Genomic DNA, 22,525 nt, shown 5'->3' with positions numbered 1-22,525 from the left:
AATTGTTAATATCTGTTAATTGTAAATGTCATACTGATGAGCGTAGTTTCCGCTCTGCCTGCTATTAATCGTAGCATCGACTATTTGACTGTGTTTTTTTTAATTTTATTTATTTATAAACAATGACATAGTTTACATTATAGCCTGAATCCTACATCTTACAACTCTTATAACTAAAATTGTCAAGTTCGCCAAGCCATTAACTATTAGCAATAAGCGCCAATTGAGCGGTTCTTGCTACTTCCGCTGGTGGCCGTGGTGGCGACAAGAGAGTCTTAGGCGACGGCAGCGAGCTGCGAAGCCTGCGACTGCGAGAGGCATCAGAAGACAGCGAGGACGCATTGACCGGCTAGCGGCCATTTTGAAGGGACGCTTTCGACTTTCGATAGTATATTTCGGAACAGCTTATAGACTAGCTAGTAGCTAATGAGTTTTAAATATTGTAATTTTCGTATAATAAGAGCGTAGCCTGCAAAGTGCATCTGCATCGAGCAAGCTATACTGGCTATAGGACAGAGAAAAATTATAAGTTGGGTTACCTCGATCAAGTTCGCCTTCGATTTGGAGAGTGTGTGTGCTATTTCACTCAACGTTTTTAATTTTAAACTATGAAATCTGAGGAGTAAGTAGTTCTCGTATTCAAATCTTCAAGCATTCTTTCAGAACCTACGAATTTTTTCTACCTGCGTTAATCTAAAATTACCCGATTATATTTATGAATCAGGCATGATTTCGCTTTTCATTACAGAAACACTATGTCTAACGACGACAGAGACAGAAGCAGAGAACGTGATAGAAACCGCAGGTCCGAACGCCCAAATCGTATCAACTCTGATAGTCGTGATCGCAGTCGAGAAAGAAACGATCGTGGAAGGAAGGTTGCCGACCGGCGTATCTATGTTTCGAATATTCCTTATGATTTTCGCTGGCAAGATCTTAAGGATCTTTTTAGAACAGAAGTCGGCAAGGTAGCTCACGTTGAGCTTTTCACTGATGAAAATGATAAACCCAGGGGCTGTGGAATTGTTGAATTCGAAGATTCTGATTCTGTCAAAGTGGCTGTTGAAAAAATGCACAGATTTGATATCAAGGGACGCAAGCTTGTTGTCAAAGAGGTAACTCATTATGTTTTCTATTTGTTTGTAATATTTCATTCATCTTAATTTTTCAATCTTGATTTTCTATTGAACCAACTGAACTATTATTTTATATTTATATAATAGGATTATGATGTTGAACGCGATAAGTATGGACGATTGACTACAGGGCGTAACAATGATAGAAGCCGTGATGATAGATTTAGGGATCAATCCAGGCCTAATTCTGGCAGGCAAAATATACCAGTTCCAACCGGTGCAACTGGTGCTGGTGGAACAGGCGCTGCTACTAGTTCCGATAACAAATTTGGAAATACTTATGGATTAAGCACCCAATTTTTAGAATCTCTGGGTATTATTGGTCCACTAGTCACAAGAGTTTTTGTAGCTAATGTAAGTTCATTAAATATTATCTATCTATATATTACTCATATTTTTCAAACATGATTATCTAATGTCACTTTGTTCCTTTTCTAGCTTGATTACAAAGTTGATGAAAAAAAGCTATTGGAAGTTTTCAAATTAGCTGGTAAAGTTTTACATGTTGAACTAGGTAAAGATAAAGATGGAAAATCTCGAGGTTTTGGTGTTGTAGAGTATGATCATCCAGTTGAGTCCGTACAAGCTATTTCCATGTTGCACAATCAACAACTTTATGATAGACGTATGACAGTTAGACTAGATAGGGCAAATGAACCAGATATGCCTCCGAAGCTACCAGAAGGTCATAAAATGAAATAATTCCTTAAGTCACTTCTCTATGAGTATTAAATTAAAATATTTATTATATTTTTATGATGATTTCAGGGCTTAAAGGAATAGGAATGGGACTTGGTGCAGGAGGCAACAGATTAACAGATGTTGCTAGAAACATTCCCAATGTGCAGCCTAATAATTCACCAGTGGTCAATCCTATTTCTGCACCTGTACTTACAACAGGAGCTTTTGGGGCTGGTTTAAATAATGTTGTTCCTGCTCAATTAGGTATGATAAATTTTTAACTTACACTAGCTTATATATTTATCATTACTTGGCCTATTTAGAAAATATTCATATCATACGGTGCCACAAAGAACGACTTATCACATGTGTATCGTACATTAGTCGATAGTACTGACTAGAATAAATCTGCTGTTACGCCTATCTGTGGTATTAGCAGTTCATGTTTAAAAGAATTGAATATTTAGTATTCTTTCTTCCTGCAACTTGAAAAATATAATGTTTATTAGATGTATTTATCCGTGCTTCATGAATTCATTTAATTAATTGGGCACTTTATCATACATTAAATATATAATAATTTTATGACTTGTGGACTAGATATTTTCGTGCATAATCAACTTAGTATAAATATCTGAATAAATATATACGAATATTTTGTAGTATGAACATCAATAACAAATATTTATTTTGTATTTATTTAAATTTTAACTATTGATGATTTGATTATTCTGTTTTTGATTTTGAAAATTTGAAACATAAAAACTTTTTGTTAATATAATATAGATTTTTTTAAATTAAATATAATTTTAGCAACAGCTCTTACAAACTCTAATGCAGCAGCTCTTCAGGCCAGTTTAGCAAGTGGCTTAGGAGCAAATCTTGCCACAACATCTTTGCTAAATAGCTCTTTAACTAATGAATTGGCATCTAATTTGAATAATTTTGGACAAGGTGCAGCAAGTTTAGCAAATCTTCAAGCATCACTTGCTAATGCACAATCAAATAATAGCTTTGCACCAAGAGGATTATCCAAATTGGATAATGAAGTTGCTTTTGGTGGTAATAATGCTTTTGGAAACAACACATTTGGTAGTAACAGAGATTTTGATAGTGGTTTTAATAGAAATGATTCAGAACGAGTATCTGTTGGTGGTGCAGCATTTTCTACTAATGCTGGTCAAGTAGGTGGAAATAGACAGAATAGCAATGGATCACGACAAATGTCTGACACAATTGTTATAGCAAATGTAAGTATTCACTTAAAAAGAAAATTCATAAAAACTAATGCTTAAAATGCTGGCCTAGAAAATGGTCGTGCAAAATAATATTTTACCTTAATAATCATTTTGCCCAGCTGCCTCCAAATACAACATGGCAAATGTTACGAGATAAATGTCAAGATATTGGAGAAGTCAAATTTGCAGAAATGAGAGGAGCTGATGTTGGTATGGTTCGATTTGCAACAGAATGGGATGCAGAACGTGCTGTGTGTATCCTTTCAAAATTAAATATAAAATGTCAACTTTTTGTATAAAACATGCAAATAGTTGTTAATTTATACCTTTTAGATAATTAATATTATTTTTTTTTTTTATCAAAACTTTAAAATATGTATGTTTTTTAAGAAATATAATCAAACATTGTTTACATAGATTTATAGTAACTATGATGAGTATGTAAATCTCTAAATGAAATTTTATAATTTTATTTGCAACAAAAATATTTTAAAGTAATTATGAAAGTGTGATTGTAGTAAGTAATAGCAGTATTTTGGTAAAAAAATGTCTTCTGGTATTCCTTGGAGCCAAACAATTTGAATGAACATGTGTTAAATGACTCAATTAAATGTATCTTTGGACATATAAAGTAAACATGTCGTTCTTGTGTCAGATGTTTTGTTGAGTTGAGAACTTTTACACATTGAAAACAATAAATTTTTTTACAGAAATATTTTATTAATTTTATTTCATAATTTGAATTTATATTTACTAACCTGTTATAGAATTACAATCAATTAATTAAGACATGAAGTCAATAAGGATCTACAAAGGGATAACACAAGGGGATACCAAGGGCTCCAAGTGATTGAGGTTTTCTTTTAACAAACACTAGAGTATCTGTAAGAATTCTGATTCCTTGCATATACCGTAGTGTTTGATATCATTTAAAATTCATATAGGTAATACAGATATATGCTGCATGCGTAAAAAAACGTTTCGTAAACCTTGGTTATAAAAGCCTGCAAGATGGAATCTTTGCAACTATCGTAAATTTCTCAAAAGGAATCCCAAAAAAATTTTAAGCAAAATTATTCATCTGGAAGCTACTGTCCTCTTTCTATAATAATTTCATAAAAAATGTTCCATTGCTTATAGTTGAAAGTTTGAGACTTGTATATGTCAGAATACTTTTCATATTAATAAATTTTATTTGTGGCCATTATACCTTAGCTTTGAAAGGAATAAAAAAGTTGCAATAAACATATTTTAGCTTAATTTTTAAGTTGTTTTGTAAATGCTTATAGACAGTACATATTAATAAGAGTTTTACTTTATATTAATTATAAATTATTCGATATAATACAAATCAAGATTTAAAAAGTTATGTTTAAATGAAAAATTTTTATTTTCAATATTTCATATTATTCCTTAATAATTTTACCATAGCTGTCATGAATCGGTCACGTATTGATGGTAGAGCCCTTGATGTACGTCTTTATTAAATGGCAGACTATTCTAAACAAAGGTAAATTATTTAATATATTTGTTTGTTTGAATTCGGTAGTAGAATAGATAAATTTTTTCCTTAAAATGCAATAACATTTATGTTTCGCAGCATTATTCACTGATCCTGATATGAAATTTTTAATACATTTCAATCCAGTTTTAAGAGGTGATGATTGTATGGTACAGTCATTTTAACTGCTCAACACCTTTTGCATCAACAATCAACATTGCTTTTTTTTGGACCTTGTTGCTGAAAACTTTTGAAATGGTGGCATCAGGTTGTATTGTAGGTGGAAGTTGTTTCCTGAATTTTTCGATTTATGAATTAGATAACTCGCATCGTAAAATTCGTTTAAAATCACTTATAACTTTTCTATTTAGTATTGATTTAATTTTTTTTTCCTTCGAAGAAATAACTTTTTAAATTTAAACATTGTAAACGTTGGTCGTTTTTTCTCAGCTTGTTTCGTCCTGTTTAACATTTGATAGCAAAACAATAAGCAGTTTCAATAATTGTAAGGATATTAGGTTTAAAATAGTTGCATAATCTGTATAGGTTTCAGTATGAATATTAAATGATTATGCAGAAAATGGTTTGTAAGCAGCTTTATTCTAGGAAATGATACTTCTTGTAATATAACTTCTTGTGGTTTCGTAGTTGTTCAAAAATTTGTGCCGATTTCACATTTGCTTTAGTGATTTCAAAATGATGTGCAGCATAGTAGCTTCGTATTTTTCTTTTGAAGCAAGAATTTGTGTGGTCAGAACATTGAAAATTCACTGAAAAATTTCAAATTTGCTATAAAAATGTTAATTAACATACAGGTTATATATAAAGGTTTTTATATTTTCGATTTGATTTTGAATTTCATCCTGTTGATGGACTTGTTTGTGTTGAATTGTTCATTCCTAGATTTTGACTACAGAAAATTTCCATAATACTTGACAAGTGTGCATACTCACACAAATATACATATCCATATTCTATTCACTTGTATACTCATCTAAATACACACACTTACACACACGCACGCACACACACATGCGCGCGCTCACGCTTATGCACGCATTTACATGGGCATATTTAATAATATGTATGTCACTTTAAAATTGGAGAATTTCATCAGGTTCTATATTCTATGAATATTTCCTCTTATCATAATAATCGAAGAAAATTTCTATGCATTGTAAGACATTCTTGTGTAATCAATTTATAAGATGGCCATTGAATAAAATTCAAATCCACGTTTGACTATAAATGAGGATATTGTGTGTTTTATTTTTCGCTACACCATACATGATTTTCAGCAAAACTATTGCATATGGTGTATTATGAGTAGTCAAATTTGGCAACAAGTACGAAAGTAATTTTTTTATTTTTGTTTCAAACTCATCATAATAAAGTCATACATTTGACATTTTAAATGAATTTAAATAAATATTTGAAATAATAGGATTCACTAAATCTAAGGTATTACTGTTAGAATTACAATATGAAAATAATATTAATTTTTAAATCGATATTGAAAATCTTTGCCAAATATCATGTATGGTTGTAAATTATTCTATGGATGTGTCGTTATTTTCAGGTCATTTTTGTCATCAATGTTTTTCAACGAAAATTTCGCAAAAAGTTTTTATACATGACTATTGCAGGTGAGGTAGTTTTTGTGGTGATCTATGAAGGTATTTTTCTTTTATAATTTGTAAAAAAATATCGTGAATAAAAATTTCATAACATTCTTTGTTTTGGTGGCTTCATTTGGAGCTTATAAATTTATAAAATATAGATATCCCAATTCTATTAAGATTAATTTTAAGTAATCTAGGTATTCATTGTATTGGTGCATTACTTTTCTTAGAATATGATTGTTTGGAAATAGATGATAAACAAATTCCATGCTGTCTAATTTCCTCCTGAAAATAATAGTAGTGGTACACACCTTACCGAATTGAATTTGACGTATTACAATTGAGTTTCTAATTCAATTAGATCAAATGGCACATTTTGAGTACTGACAAAATCGTAAATAATGTCGGTTTGTAAAAACAAATAGTGATGAAAAAAAAATTTGGGTAGTCCATGGTTTGCATTAATTGCTAAATAAATACAAGATATAAGCTCGCCACCTTTTCTTCTGTAGTGCATATACTTTTTTTTACACTTATACTTAGTGCCAGGAAGTCATATTTTGGTATTTGAGGGGCCTCCAGACCAACATTATATGTTGAATTTATGTATATAGTAAACGGGAAAAACAAGGATGTCTTTGTGCCATTAGATTTCTCTAACAAATGTGTTTTTGGAGATAAAAAAAAATACTAGACGATTTTTTAGTGTACCTATTTGACTGGGAATTGGGCTCAAGTTGCTCCTACCTGCGGCTTCTCTATAAAAAACGCTTAAAAATTGCAAAAATTTCATCTGCTCATGCTGTTGAAAACAATTGAAATTAGTATTCTGTCTTGATACGTAACGTTGAATTGCATTGTACCATCTTATCTTTAAGAAAAATCATGGCAAATAAATCATCATTATTTAATTTATAATTTAGCGCCTTTCGCATATCTTACAATGCTGTTCATATATATATATATATATATATATATATATATATATATATATATATATATATATATATATATATATATATATATATATATATATATATATATATATATATATATATATATATATATATATATATATATATATATATATATATATATATATATATATATATATATATATATATATATATATATAAAATTCTATTTGTATATTATAAAACCGTTTAATGAAATTAAATCAAATACACAGAATGAAAAATTTATTAACAACTTCTGTAAGAATTACTATTTACACGTGATTACAGAGAATGCATACATTATTGCTCGAAATAACTGTTGTATCTAAATATTTTTCATTAATTCTGATCTGACATTGTAAGCACTTTTTATCGCACCACCTATCTCAAATTTTACTTGTCGCAACAGAATCAGCATCGTTCATTAGTGCAAGCTAAACAACTATTTGACATTTTTTCTGATGACGATAATAATAAATTAGCAATCGAGGTTCTATACGTAGCAGGCTTGAAATCATTGTCCGTGATTATTTCTTTGGCTATAGATTGCATATAGTACATCACATATTATATTCTGTAACTTACTCCATCAGTTTGCATAGGCCTTTTTTTGTAAAATGTTACCATTTTCCATGGTACATTACATAAACAATTATTTTTGACCAGATTGCATTCTGTAAGATAGTTTTGAAAGTAAGTAAAAATTAAAGTATATCGTCCTTTGTTGCAAAGTCTCAAGGAATCGATGTGAGAAAAAGTTTTATTTACAAAATCGAGGCACCAATGGCCAGAGTGACAATAAATAAGGTAAAAAAATGGTTCCTGTAAAAGTCTGCTGTATATTGTATGTGTGCCATAAATGATTTTTAGACATATTTGATCTATCTCCAAATATAAAATTCGTAGTAGTAGTGGATACAAAAGATATATTCTTTTTTGACCAAGCACTATTCCACTTTATAATCATAAAACTGTCTATTCCCTACTGAAAAAAATAAGATGACAATCAACTGATAATCAGCTGATAATCATCTGATAATCAGTTGATAATCATGCCAAAACGTCAGCTGATTATCAGGTGATTTCAGCTCAATTTTTTTATTAAAGCTCATAATTATAAATATGCGTTTATATGAGATAAAATGTTAATGATAATCAGGTGATAATCATTCAAAATTTGTAACCTTTAATATATTTATTATAAGTTGTTTAAAATAAGTAATTAACAAACCTTATTTTGAGGGTGAAAATTATAAAACAAGGCTTTAAAATAATTTAAAAAAACGTTGAAAAAATATTCGCAGGTGGTTTTCGAGTCCTTTCGATCTCTACAACCGTGCTGCGATCATTCACCATTTCAAGGGTGAAAATAGGGTTGCGGGGATGAAAAAGTCTAAACAATCGCTAGATGAAGATTATTTCAATTTTCGGTAACAATTATCCTAAAGGATGTCGTCCCCAATTTCCCGCGAAATGCCCATTCACTGCAATGGCGCTGCGGTCAAACGGTAAATTTGCGATTCGGAGTTTTATGCGTCAAATACGAAAAGTATGAGTACTATTGTTGAAAAAGGACTCAGTAGCTCCGTGTATATATATATATATATATATATATATATATATATATATATATATATATATATATATATATATATATATATATATATATATATATATATATATATGTATATATTATAAAAAATATCCAGTTTTCCTGCCAGACAAGCTCTGGTGGACGTATTATTGCGAAGGGAGGCGAGCAAAGGCCAAAATTAAATCTAAAACTAAAATACTTAAGCCCACCTACCCTATGCACCTCTAGTATTAATACTTTGGCACATCGAAGGAAGGCGAGCCAGGTCGAGGATTAAATATAAAACTAAAATACTTAAGCCCACCTACCCTACGCACTGCGAGTATTAATACGTCGGCACATCGAAGGAAGGCGAGCCAGGTCGAGGATTAAGTCTAAAACTAAAATACTTAAGCCCACCTACCCTACGCACCGCTAGTATTAATACTTTGGCACATCGATGGAAGGCGAGCCAGGTCGACGATTAAATATAAAACTATAATACTTAAGCCCACCTACCCTACGCACTGCTAGTATTAATACGTTGGCACATCGAAGGAAGGCGAGCCAGGTCAGGGAATTAATCTAAAACTAAAATACTTAAGCCCACCTACCCCACGCACTGTGAGAATCTTCACGTGGCACATCAAAAGGAGGCGAGCTAAGGCGAAGATAAAATCTAAAACAGAAGTGCTTAAAAAAAAACTCCTCGACACATCAAAGAACGGCGAGCGTAGCGTGGAATAAATCTTTAACCAAATAGTAAATTTTCATCTATCGATTTTTCTAGACCTTTTCATCCCCGCAACCCTATTTCCACCCTTGAAATGGGGGATGATCGCAGCACGGCTGTAGAGATCGAAAGGACTCGAAAACCACCTGTGAATATTTTTTCAACGTTTTTTAAAATTATTTTAAAGCCTTGTTTTATAATTTTCACCCTCAAAATAAGGGATGATGACAAGTGGATGTAGTTATAGCTCCCTGCAATAATTACTTATCGCGCACCGTTCTAAAGTGTGATAGAATCACGTTTCAAATTTCTATCTTGCGAAAGAAACAATGAGATTGCCGGTTAAGAACAACACGTAAAAAGAGTCCCATTCCTTACGGCGCATGTGAGCAGCTCCCCGCGCTTGAACACTATCAATTCCTGCCTAATTGAATACTTTCAAGTTGTCTGGGATGACTACTTATTGACTCGCGCGCTGAATTGTCTCGTTTTTAAACTAGCTCTGAAGTAGCTGCTTCTTGGTACTTGAAAAATGAATCTGGTTGTTCGACGATTTTCTCAAGTACCTGCTTTCTAACACGCTTTCTGGAGTAGCTGCTTTCTGGCGCATTGTCTGGAGTAGCTGCTTTCCGATACTTTTTCTGGAGTAGCTACCCCCTGAAAATTTTTTCTGGAGTAGCTGCTTTCTGGCGCATTGACTGGAGTAGCTGCTTTCCGATACTTTTTCTGGAGTAGCTACCCCCTGAAAATTTTTTCTGGAGTAGCTGCTTTCCGAGACTTTGTCTGGACTAGCTGCTTCTCATTCTCGACCGTCGATATTGTGTACCAAAGGCGTGAAGTGGGCTTTTTTAGGCTGAGTGTGGATTGCCGCGTTTACACATACACATGTGTACATGATCATATACAAACACACACACATACACGTATACGTATACCCAGGGGAGAAAAATCACGTGATTTATCACATGATCAATCGCGTGATAGATCACTTGAATTCTCACGTTATTTATCACTTGACTATTTGGCGTGATTTCTCACGTGATTAATCACGTCAGAAATCACTCATTAAATTGAAGTATTTGTTTTAATTAAAATAAATTATTTTGTTTTTACTAAAAAATTATGAAAAATATATATTTGTTGATGCTAATCCAATCAAATTGACCGCAAAAAAGTGAAAAAAAACTTTGCCCTAACCGAGACTTGAACCCTGATCCTAAAGGTAGTTCACTTGGCCCAGTGATGCTCATTTCGAGGTTGAATTAGAAAATTAATTTTTTTAAATATTATGCAGTGTTATCAAGTGTGAAAACTCTAGAATATTTAGTTTTCTATATCAAAATATTGATAGAAAGTATTTAGAGCATCAAATATCCTCAAAACTTAGAAAAGTTAGAAATACTGCGCGCATATATAGATATACTGATAGGATAGAATTGCAACTTTCGATTGCTGTAACTTTTCAAAAAGCACCGCTTGCCCTATTAAATTTTTATTTCCTTGATTCGTATTATGATTTTACATCATGACCTAGTTTTTCAAAAAGATGTATGATTTATTTTCTTCGTAATTAAACATAATGTACACTAAATTTAGACTTATCCTATGCTTCCCATGTTGAAATACACAACTTCAAGACCCGATATCTTAAAAAATCATACCGCTTGGGGGGTACAAAATTTTACCACGTTATAGAGGACACTTACTAGGATATATTTACAAAATTACAGCAATCTGTATAAATATTAATGTTTTGAGTGAACTACCTTGGGTAAGGGTAAAAATTATGAAAAATAAAAATTAGAAAGGGTAAAGATTAGAAATTCAAAATTTATAAACTGAGATTTTGAAATGAAAAAATATATAAAACAAAAATGTTGAATTGAAATATTGCGAAAGGTGATATTTGTAGTTAAAATATTGCAAAAGCGATATTTTTAGGAATTTCCAAATTTATAGGTTTTTAAAATTATACCTTTCCAATATTCTGGGACTTAAAATTTTACCTTTCGTTATAATTTAATTCGTAATTTTTGCCTTTCAAATATTTATTTTTCAAAATATTTACCCTCACCCAATTACTTTAACTTCACAATCCATTATCTTACTAACTGCGCCATTTTTACTTGTCCTAATAATGATGACTATTAGATCATATATGAAGCTTAGTAATATATCATTTACGTGTATAGACTATCTTCTGTTATTTGATACAATAAGGTAAACAATTGCTTCCTCCTAGAGGAAGCTTTGTAATAGTAAAATTTTGAGTTTCGTCAAAATTTCTATAAAATACTTTTTAGTGTGTTAGAAGTTTAAATCAAGTATTTTTAGAAAATGTCCGTATGGATGTGTGTGTGTGTGTGTGTGTATGTATGTATACCGTAATATTTCTGGAACTACTCCGTCAATATCAATAAAATTTGACATGCATATCTATTTTTGTATTCTGAATTCGAGAAAAACAGTTCTTTTTATTTATTCAACTATTAATTTTTTTTATGACCATTTTTTGATTTTTGAAAAACACATTTTTGTGTTTTTTTTAATCATCCTATTGTTACAAACAATTCAGCTAAAATGCATTTGAATGAGAATAAAATTACTTACTCTTCCTCATTTAGTCCTCGGGATCGACCGCTTTGTTCGGCAGATAAAATGAAAAAGGTGATTTTTTTAAAATTCATATCTCTGAAACTAAACATCATAACCTCACGAAAAAATCATGTCGATGGGTCATCTGTCAAACTATATCCCATTAAAATTTCAAGCGATTTGACTACTTATTTTTTCAATAATAAATTGAAACCTGAAAAAAAAGAGTTTTTTGTGCCTCGATTATGGACGTAAAGAGGCCTTATTGTACTTCAAATTTTGGGAAAAAGTAAATATTTTATGTGTTTTGGCGAAGTTCATTGAGCAGCTTTCAAACCCCTATGGTTCTTAAGATATCAGTTTCAATTTTTTTTGAATTTATTTCATTCCTTATATCTCCAAAATAATGTAGTCAAATGCTTCAAAATTTTATTTGGTCATTAACCATAAAAAAGCCATCTGCTGCTAAAATTTCAAACGGTTTCGTCAAGCGGTTCTCAAGTAAAGAGCTAGAATGTAAAAACCGATTTTTCTCAAAACTTTTGCTTCTTCTTACAAGGGTGTCGTTGTACGTCGTTAAAGTCCCTCCCTATGAATTCATGTCATATTTTATATATATATATATATATATATATACAGGGTGGGCCATTTTAATCAAACCAGTCTAATAACTCCTAAATTAAGCCATGAACAGAAAAATTGTTCAGATGAAAGTTGTCCAGGATCAAGGGGGACATCTTTTTGTGCAATTAGTTTTGACCTTGAACTCAAATTTCAAGGTCATTTGAAGGTCAAATTTTTTTTGAAATAGGAACCCCTATTTTTGATAGCAGATTCGGAAAGAACAGGAAATTTTACGTCCGAAACGGTATTTCAAAATTTTTTTCATGACCTTCACAAGGTCATTTCAAGGTCAAATGTTAAGAAATACTGTAATTGCTATTTAATCGCATTTTCTGATAGAATAATCGTAGTTAATGTACTTTTATGATGAATATTCAAACCCAATGTGACAATGACCATGAAAATATTTACCTTGAAAACAAAATAATTCCCTAATTTCAGCGCTACCCAGGAACAACGACGTGGACGTATTAGGATTATGTTCCCTTTGGGGTGCTTTTTTAACGTGAGTCCCCTTGCCTCTCACTGGAGTGCTTGTTTACTGTTAGTCCCCTTGCCTCTCACTAGGATGCTTGTTTAACATTCGTTAACAAATTTTTAGTGGTCAAAAGTAAATTTTGAAGTAAACATGATAATTTTAAATATCTGAGTTCTTAATGGGAGTGGGAAATGGAACGTTAAAAATCAATGTTGTCAATTCATTCACGGTCGAAGCAGAGTCAATTAAAAGTTTCACGTTTCAAAAGCGTAAAAAATGGTTAAACAATAAACGTAGGATGTTAAAAAATACATTATTTAAGATCAAATATTAAACAGCATTATGCTTTTGTAATATTAAAAAAAAATTTTAATAATTGTATTTGCCAAAGTCCAGTTTAGATGTTTTTTTTTTAAGTTGAATTTCTTTAATCTAATATGAATTGTAACGATTGTTCTCATGCTGTCTTCAATTTAAATCACATTGTCTTGTGTGAATGAGTATCTCCCCGAATCGCAAAGGTATTTATGATACGCAGGGAGAATGGAGGGGGAAAAGTGAGGATTGAACGATGTAAAAAGAGAAAATATGTCTATTTTTTCAGTTTTATTTGAAGTAAAAAGTGTATATGTACAAAGCGTAATAACGAAGAATAACATGATAAATTATTATGATTTGACGATAGTGGTATATATATCCCTATAGATATCAAACAATTTAAAGGCAGCAATTTCACAAATAATTATATTAACCAATGATTCATCAATATCGTTTACAAACTTATTACCAACATTAATTTTAATATTATCGCTGTATAGAGTATAATATTGTTGAAATACCTCGTAGGTTTTCATCATAGTAGATTTGGCATTTTCAATCAAGTTTTCTCTATCATTTTTAATACATTCAATTAAAAATTCTTTAATATAAACCATGATTTCATTTACCCTAGTAACGCAGGCTTCAAGTTTCTCGAGACGTTCGTCGACACATGGTAAGACAATCCTCAATCCATCGAAAGTAACTTTCTGCATGCAAATAGCAGGTTGAATGTGGGAACGTTTTTTGTTTCTTCGCCCTTGGAGGTCGATATCTCCCGCCAACAGAAGTAGCATCACTACCACATGTAGCACTTTCAGCGAAAGCAGCGGAAGCGCTATTAACTTCGTCCTCGTCTTCTTCATATAGTAGAAGATTTGGAAAGAGAGGTGTTCCAACAGGTCTTTCCTCAATCAGTATAGACTTTGTGTTGTATGAAGTTGTAAACATCAGATCGTGGTTTTCCATGTATATCTTTGTAGGTCGTCCGTACTCACTTTGGAATCTGTACGCATCTTGGAAATAGGTATTCATAAGATCGAAGTAATTTTTAAAAACTTTCCAGCTGGCCACATCGAATTTTATGGATTTGAAGCTCCCTGTAGTTGAAGAAAGCTTAACTACAGGACGGAAGCTACCCTGATGACACTCCAATCCAAGAGAAATCCTTTTGGAATTCGACTTATTAACTGCGTAGGTTGTAGACAGCAGCATGTTTGGCAGGATATTCAGCAAACGAGGTTGGATAATGTCGCTTGATTGAACCATGGCAAATAAAACTTTTACACTGTGAACGTCACAAAGGTTCTTCTCTTGAGAAATGATTTGTGAACACCACAAGACTGTACTGATGTGGCTCCTGACAGTGCTCGCTCTTTTTATCCACTGTCGAATGAATCCCCCTACTATCTCAGAGTAAATTATTCAATTATAGTGGGGATACATTCCTGCACGTGTATTCGCAGAAGCACACAAAGAAGCCTGCTGACGCAACAGGAAAGAAAGTATCATATTCGCCAACGGTCAAAAGCTAGGGTTACATCTCGCAAACTTCTAAGAACAATATGTTTAGACTACGAGCACTTTCATCGGTTTGTACTTACAGTGAGAGCATGATGAAACAGGATGTGAAAGTAAAACATAAATGACTCTGGATGTCAACGGCTATATTGATAAAGTTCTTATATTACAGTATTTCAGATAACAGGAATGTAGAAGCAAGTAAGGTATTGTAAATGAGAACATTTTAGATATTTAAGATTGTAATTTATTCATATTTTTACTCAATGATATTTGACAATTGTTTCAATAATACGCAGATATTCTCGAAGTACATGTTTGATTGCAAAATCCTGAACCAAGAGAACGCTCAGTTCCGAATCTCTTAACATTTCTTGAACGCAGGCGTACTTTTTTATTTCTTAAAAGTTTTTTATAAAACGCATCCACTAACGCATCGTTCTTTTTGGAATCTCGTGAAAACTTATTACAAACCGTGTGTAAGTTAGGTATATTAACCATATGATAAAGAAACATAATGCAGTATTGACCACACACTTGCGAATCGATGCTTTGTAATTTTTGATTATTCCACTGATATCGTTTACAATTTCTTTTGAGTCTTTTAACATGATGTTGTGAGATTGGTGGTAATCCATAACTGTCAAAGTACGTTTCGTAACCATTTGCATCTATGTAAATAGCAATCCAATGTGTTCCTCGTTTGGTGTGATCATCTGTGTTTGCGATAATATCCGTAGAATGTTCCATAACATTAGGGATTCTATCTGTAGCATATACACCAACTGTCTTGGCAGCTAATGGTTTGAGGGCCCTTAGCAGTTGACGTGTATTCATTGTTTTAGCTATGATCAACTACGTCGCTTCCATGTCCACTATAAATAGATGTTGCTGTTCTAACACGAGAATGAAGTTTACAGTATAAAGCGTCGCTAAATTTTTCGCTGAATCTTGGGTTATATCCTCGACAATAGAGTGCAGCCACTTTCTCAATAAATATGCCTGGTTGACAGCACAATCACGAGTGTTTTTTATATATTGGATACTGTGATTTAAACACATAAATCTGTCCGGATAATTCTTGAAAAGTCGGCGCGTACATTTCTTCCACATTCACAACTTCACAAGACATGACAGTTTCCAAATATCTCCAATTATCGTGTCCACGAGTAAAAACACGTATAGCCACTTTTGCCATTTGTTGTAAATGAAATTGCAATTGTTCCATACTAATGTCACCTTCATGCCAGCGGACACCATGAAACTGATTAGAGATGTATTCGTTAGACCTTTTTATTTCAATAGACAATTCTGTGAAATTGTGGGGGGCCTTAACGTCCAGTGTCCAATAGCTCTATTTTTTAGACCCAGTATAGCTACTTCTTTAGGAATAAATTTGTTATTAAGATCTCTCAGAACTTGAACGTAATAATGTAATCCATGACAGTTTAAGAGCAATTAGCAGCAGCATTAGCAGAAGGTAAAGTAGCACTAGTGAACTGTATAAACGTTCAAAGAGAAGTGAGCATAGTGTGTCTTGCTCTCTTACCGTTAACGATGTAGAAGGCGCTGCTGTTGTTTCTCTTTCTATCCCCACCATCTCTTCCTAAGCATTGAAATCCGTTATGATTTGTCGACTTGAATCTATTTCCAAGACATTGTCATATTCGGCATAAATTATGCAGTTAATTGTTGCTGCTAGAGCGTGTTCAAATTTGACTTATACTCGAACACTACCATGCTTGATAAGATTCCAATGAAATGATGAGTTTGCAGATAAATCAGCTGTTAGATCAAAAGCAAAAAAGCAATAGCCCTTATTGTAATCTGTTCGTGTAACCATCAGTGATTCATTCAGAAAGTGTATTCCCGTACCAGAGAATAATGTATGATAACATTCTACGAATATTGGATTACTCCCCGTAAATCGTGGTTGTAGCGGTTTGCTGGGAATCTGTACTGCATCCACATAAAGTGAAAGATAGTTTATGTTGAAATGTTGAAAATTAAAAGGATTGAACTTTCTATTCCCATTAAATGCTCTATTATCTACGAAACCGATGATTATTCTTTTAGGAATCTGGCCTAGGATAACATTGTCAAGTGTATCGCCATGAACACCACTGTGCAATGTAAATGCTTTTACTTCTACACGATTTATTGTATATTTAGCCGTGGCTTTTGCGAGAGTGTTCGCTGTGCTAACATAATCCCTGGACTTTAACACGACGTACAACCAGTGATGCTTCTTTAATATGTACGTTAAATTTGTCGTTATCAGACGCATCCATCAAGCAAAAAGCATCCTTACTTCTCACTAATCGTAAGCGTAGTTCAACACCATTTAGCAAAAACTTATTTTGATTAAAAATATCGCAATGTAAATGTCCAATTAGATCAACAGTTTGGCCGTTAATTGAAAAATACTGACGATAAACGTTTCCCTTATTTGCTGTTGGATCAGTGACTGGGGTGTTGTGTGGTGTCTCCATATGACCAGGAGTATATAAATACCAGAGTGCTGATGTAAGATGAGAATTCATTGTAGGCGCTGAATAATTTAGCAGTGTTTCGATGTATGCACGGTATGGATATGCATTATTTGGCGGTGATACTAGTTTTTGATTAAGGGGGCACAACACCTTTGAAATCATAATTCATTTTTAAATAAATAACAATAATTATTTGAAGTTACAGTGAGTAAAAATTGAAAAAATTTGTTATATATATGTTAAAAAATTAATTTTTATGTTTAAATCGATATATAGGCGATATTATTCATTGATAAAAAAGAACGAAAAATCTACTTGAATTTTTTGAGACTGTCTTGTGACTGTCATCATTCCTTTCGTTCCGATTCCGCATGTCTACACCTACGCTGCACGGGTATAGTGTTGTATATACTGAACAGCTGATACATGCACTCAAATACAGCTATTATCAGCTATCAGTATATGTATGTCATTTTTTTTGCCCGTCGATAATTAATTAACAATTGTCAGTCAGTGTAAATGTGGATTATTTTTTGCGCGTTCGTGGGTGAATCCGCGAGTGTGATAGGTGCGTTTATATAGTGCGACGCTGTGCCTCCCAACACAGGTGCGCAACACTTGACGCCTCGTACGCGCCAAGATTTTTCATTAATCTCGGGATTTAACGTAATCGCCGACGTTTGGGAGAACGTGGGGGAAAGAAGGAGGAAGTAATCACACAATTTATTAAATTGTATTGCACGTATATTTATCCCAGCCCTTCCTTATAACGTGGTGGCCGTAGCCGCCCACACACAATAGCCACGCAGGGCTCGCCGTCACACCTCCACTCTCACATACACGCGCGCGCCTCGAAGCTCTCGCCTCTGACGTCGCGCAGTTTAACCCGTCTACTCTCTCTCTCTCACACACCCGAATTTCGGCTCGGCGCGACCCGCTCTAGTAGCTACACGGCCGGCGCGCTCTCTCTCTCTCTCCCGCACGTATACTCGCGAGCACAGCGCGCGCTCACTGCGGCGTTGTCGGCCGAACCAACGCGGTCCCCTCTCTCTACTCTCGGGCACGCACACACGTATCTACGCGCTCACCAACAGCTCGCGCTAGCGGTCCCGGCCTGGCGATGCCTGAACCGACGCCGGCGTAGCTATCTGCTTTCCCCTCCCTTCTCTACTCTCTCCCGCTCTTCTCGGAGCTCGCGCGCACCGACTTTGCCTCGCGTTGGCAGCAAGCCCGACCTGCTGCTACCGAGCAGCGAGGATTTCTCGAACGCCCCGATGCCTCTCTCTCTCTCTCTCGCTCTCGCACTCACACACTCTCCCGCGTTTCTTCTACGCTGCGCTGTTCTCTCCTTTTCCCGCTCTCGCGCAGGCTGGCCCGATGCCCCGCGTAGATGACGTCGAGGTGTGCGCCCGCACCGCACACCGCTCTCTCGTCTCGCTCACTCTTTCTCGTACACACCCGCGGCTTTCTCTCTCTCTCTCTCTCTCTCTCTCTCTCTCTCTCTTCTCTCGGCGGCCAAATGGCTCGCATCGAGAGTATCCCGAGCAACCCAAGGGTTCTTACCTGGTGTAGGAGAGACGAACACCAGTCTCTCGTCCCCCAGTGGAAGCCTCGCTAGCCCAGGAGGTGCTGGCTTCCCGTACTCTTTCTCTCTCGCTCTTCCTCTCTCTCTCTGCAGACGGGGGAATGAAGGCCTGGCTCCCGTTCCGGCTTCCTTCCTCTGGCTGAACGGCTGGACGGTCGTCTTCGGGGAGGGATCTCTTCCTCGGGGCGGTGGTCCAGGTCGTGGCGCTGCTGCTCTCTCTCTCTCTCTCTCACTCTCACTCTTTTCGCAATTCCCTTTCGCGCGCTCTCGTCACGTCGAAGTGTTATCGACAAGGCTCGGAAAGGAACTGCCGAGCCGCTCTGCCGCGCGCGCTCGGCGTCTCGCCGTCGGCCGTCGGGCCCGGCTGATAACGTAGCCCGATTGGCTGCGCGAGGCGCGAGACGTGCTAATTGGCTGCTCGTTTCGCGCCAGCTCGAACCGGCGAGCTCCCCCCTTGGGTACGTCGGCCAGCGAATTCCACGAATTCCCGGGACGTAGCTCGCGTCCGAGAAAACGCGGGCCTCGCTGGAACCGATCGCCTTTTCTTCCTCGCATCGAGTGAGGTTGCCGCGCAAACAACAACGCGCGATTTGCTCGGCTGCGACGTACAACGTCGCAATAGGTTAAGTTTTTTCAAAAAGTGCAAGTGTCAGTGAAAGTGTTATGTGATAAGTTTAAATTAAATAAATTAAATAGTGTAAGTGTAGCATAATGGCTAAAAGAAGAGATGCCAGAGGAAGATTTGCCAGCACTCATCCAGACAAAAAATATTCTCAAGGAAGGAATAAGAAGAGGCCAAGAGGATTTTTTGGCTCTAAAAACAATGAAGATGGTCAAGTGGAGAAGAGACCAAGACTTTCAGCATCTGCGAAGAAAATCAGCAGATCAACAGTTCCAGATGCTGCTTCTACAAAAAATAGGCTTATTGATATCAGCATTTTGTACAGTGAACTTCAAGATGTTTTGTGTTGTGGTGTCTGTCACGGCAATGTACATTTTAGTGAATCAAGTGTACAAGGGCTTGCTTTCAAAATTGATGTTGTCTGTGAACAGTGTGGTCAGATAAGTGCGATAAACTCTTGCAAGAAAATGGGTCCAAGAAGCAATGCATGTGAAGTGAACAGAAGAAGCATTATCGCTCTGCGTGCACTTGGTCATGGGCACGCTGGATTGTCTACCTTTTGTGGCATCATAGATCTGCAAAAGCCAGTAGCACAATCTGCTTACGGCACAATTAAAAATCAATTAAGTGAAGTGTGTCAAAAAATAGCTGAGGACTCTATGAAAGCTGCAGTCCAAGAGGAGATGGAAGCTACAGGAAACAATCAATTAGATGTTTCTGGCGATTGTTCCTGGAGGAAGAAGGGCTTTTCATCTTTACAAGGCCTTGCCAGCATCATTGGAAATAAAACAGCAAAGGTTTTGGATGTCGCCATCAAGAACAGCTTCTGCAAAGCATGTGATAACTGGCAAAGAAGACACGATTCCATATCAAGAATGGTACGAAGAACATGAACCAAATTGTAATGCTAACAATCAAGGCAGTGCAGGAAAAATGGAAGTGGATGGAATTGTCCAGATGTTTCAACGTTCAGAAGAAGAGTACGGTGTAATGTACAAAAATTATATTGGTGATGGTGACTCGAAAGTGTACAAAGCAGTGACAGAAGCGCAACCCTATGGCAGCAGGTTGACCGTTGCAAAAAAAGAGTGTATCGGTCATGCAGAAGAGGATGGGTACACGTCTCAGGAATTTGAAGAAATCACTAGGACGACAGACACTCTCGGATGGAAAAGGAATTGGAGGAAGAGGACGACTGACTGCCCAAGTGATCGACAGACTGTCTTCATACTACAGGATGATGCATATGGAGCAGGTGAAAATTAAATTTTGTAAGTACTTACATCTAATATTATTAATATTTTCATTTAATACTTTCAAGTATTTCTTTTTAAAAGTTATTTTTATCACTTTTCAGCAAATCTTGGACTAAGTGGGTTACCACAGCTGCCTCATAAACATGACAGTTGAGGTTATGATGGACAGGAGACACAAAATGCCTTGTGACTACGGTGAAAAAAAGATAAGAGCTTTGAAGAAATTTTATTAATAAAAACATGCTTTTAAATGAAATGTACTAATTTAAACTTTTTGTGTTCTAGAGACATCTACACCCCAACAGGAGTTTTTATGTGTCCAGATGCGACAGTCTGGTACACAATGTTATATTTTGATGGATATCAATGATTGGAGCAATAAAAAAATGATAGTGATAAGTATTACGGTGATTATGTATAAGTATTGTAAGTCAAAACTTTAATGCTGATTTTCTCCTAATTGTGTTTTTCTCAATTTCAGGTGCTGCACCGTAAGATTCCAAAGGAACGGATGGACCAAATGAGCTCAAATTTGGTGATATTGTTTAAAAGTACATTGGTTATGGTATGAATGAGGGGATTTGGTTTAAATTTCATAGAAAAAAAAATTACATAATAATTATGTTAAAATTAATCAAAAATTGATTAAAAAATCAGCAATATGCTTATAAAACTTTTTCTATGGAATTGAAACCAAATTCCCTCATTCATACCATAACTAATGTACTTTTAAACAATATCCTGGAGTTTGAGCTCATTTGGGCCATTCGTTCCTTTGGAATCTTACGGTCAGTGAATTATGGACACCCTACTATACGTAGGTATTATAGAGGTATATAGAAGGTCTAAAACAGTCAAAATAAAGGTAATTATAGGTAAGAATAGCAAAAAAAATTTGGTTTATTTATATAAGAAATTATAAATTTTTAATGGAAAATTTTGATTGTAATTTCAAAGGTGTTGTGCCCCCTTAAAGAACACATCTATCTGATTAAAGAGTGAGCGTAAAAGATTATTCACTGGTGCTACCTTAGAGTACTCTGTGACACTCTTATTAGCCGCAATTTCAACATTAGGTAATATCTGCAGGCGTATACTGAGCATTGTCTTCGCAAGATCAAGATAATCACTTCCTCCTGGAACGACAAATTCCAATGGTCCATCGTCGGTAGGAGATGAAACGGGCATGTAATGTATGAATTGTGAATTTTCCACTGACGTTTGCGTCCGTGGTAAAGTAAATAAATCTAATTCGGATTCCATGCACTCGCATGAGTTTGAATGCAGAAAAGCCATAATGTTGATGTTGTTTATCCAAAAATATCAGAGACACTGCGTTTCCTCTTCTTTCTATTTACTTTTTTTTCGAGCTTCTAACTTTACTCTTACTGACACGTCTTTTCTTCACACTACCGCTGATGCTGCTGCGTCCAGTTATACGACTCTTACGCGACTGACGTTTTCGCTTCTTGCCACGTCGCTTATATCCAGACCCCTTCATCATTTCAGCTATTTTATCTGAGGCCATATGTTTAAGATATCGACCATACTCTCGTGCATGCGTATTCACAGCTTGTTTAAAACTGAGACCGTG

At 35.0% G+C, this 22,525-nt stretch overlaps 1 protein-coding gene across 7 annotated transcripts in view; it reads left to right on the top strand.

Moving 5' to 3' along the window:
- The window catches only part of LOC100119632 (myelin expression factor 2), a 39,080-nt gene that overhangs the window by 364 nt on the left and 16,191 nt on the right, over positions 1–22,525 (top strand). Inside the window, exons 1-9 of one of the 7 annotated variants that reach the window (XM_031925903.2) lie at positions 149–622; positions 749–1,115; positions 1,224–1,490; positions 1,575–1,821; positions 1,905–2,081; positions 2,631–3,067; positions 3,175–3,310; positions 4,487–4,565; positions 4,656–5,811. In XM_031925903.2, coding sequence (XP_031781763.1) covers positions 609–622; positions 749–1,115; positions 1,224–1,490; positions 1,575–1,821; positions 1,905–2,081; positions 2,631–3,067; positions 3,175–3,310; positions 4,487–4,542 — 1,701 coding nt within the window. In that variant the 5' untranslated portion in view covers positions 149–608 and the 3' untranslated portion in view covers positions 4,543–4,565; positions 4,656–5,811. Of the gene's footprint in view, positions 1–148; positions 623–724; positions 1,116–1,223; positions 1,491–1,574; positions 1,822–1,904; positions 2,082–2,630; positions 3,068–3,174; positions 3,311–4,486; positions 4,566–4,655; positions 5,812–22,525 lie in introns of those variants that run through there. The other 6 variants (XM_031925902.1, XM_032601770.1, XM_031925901.1 and 3 more) reach the window with 6 other exon arrangements.

The sequence above is a fragment of the Nasonia vitripennis genome, assembly GCF_009193385.2.
Source record: "Nasonia vitripennis strain AsymCx chromosome 3 unlocalized genomic scaffold, Nvit_psr_1.1 chr3_random0005, whole genome shotgun sequence".
Taxonomy (NCBI): domain Eukaryota; kingdom Metazoa; phylum Arthropoda; class Insecta; order Hymenoptera; family Pteromalidae; genus Nasonia; species Nasonia vitripennis.
Note: the sequence above shows the minus strand (reverse complement) of the source record. Positions and strands in the feature narration are given on the sequence as shown.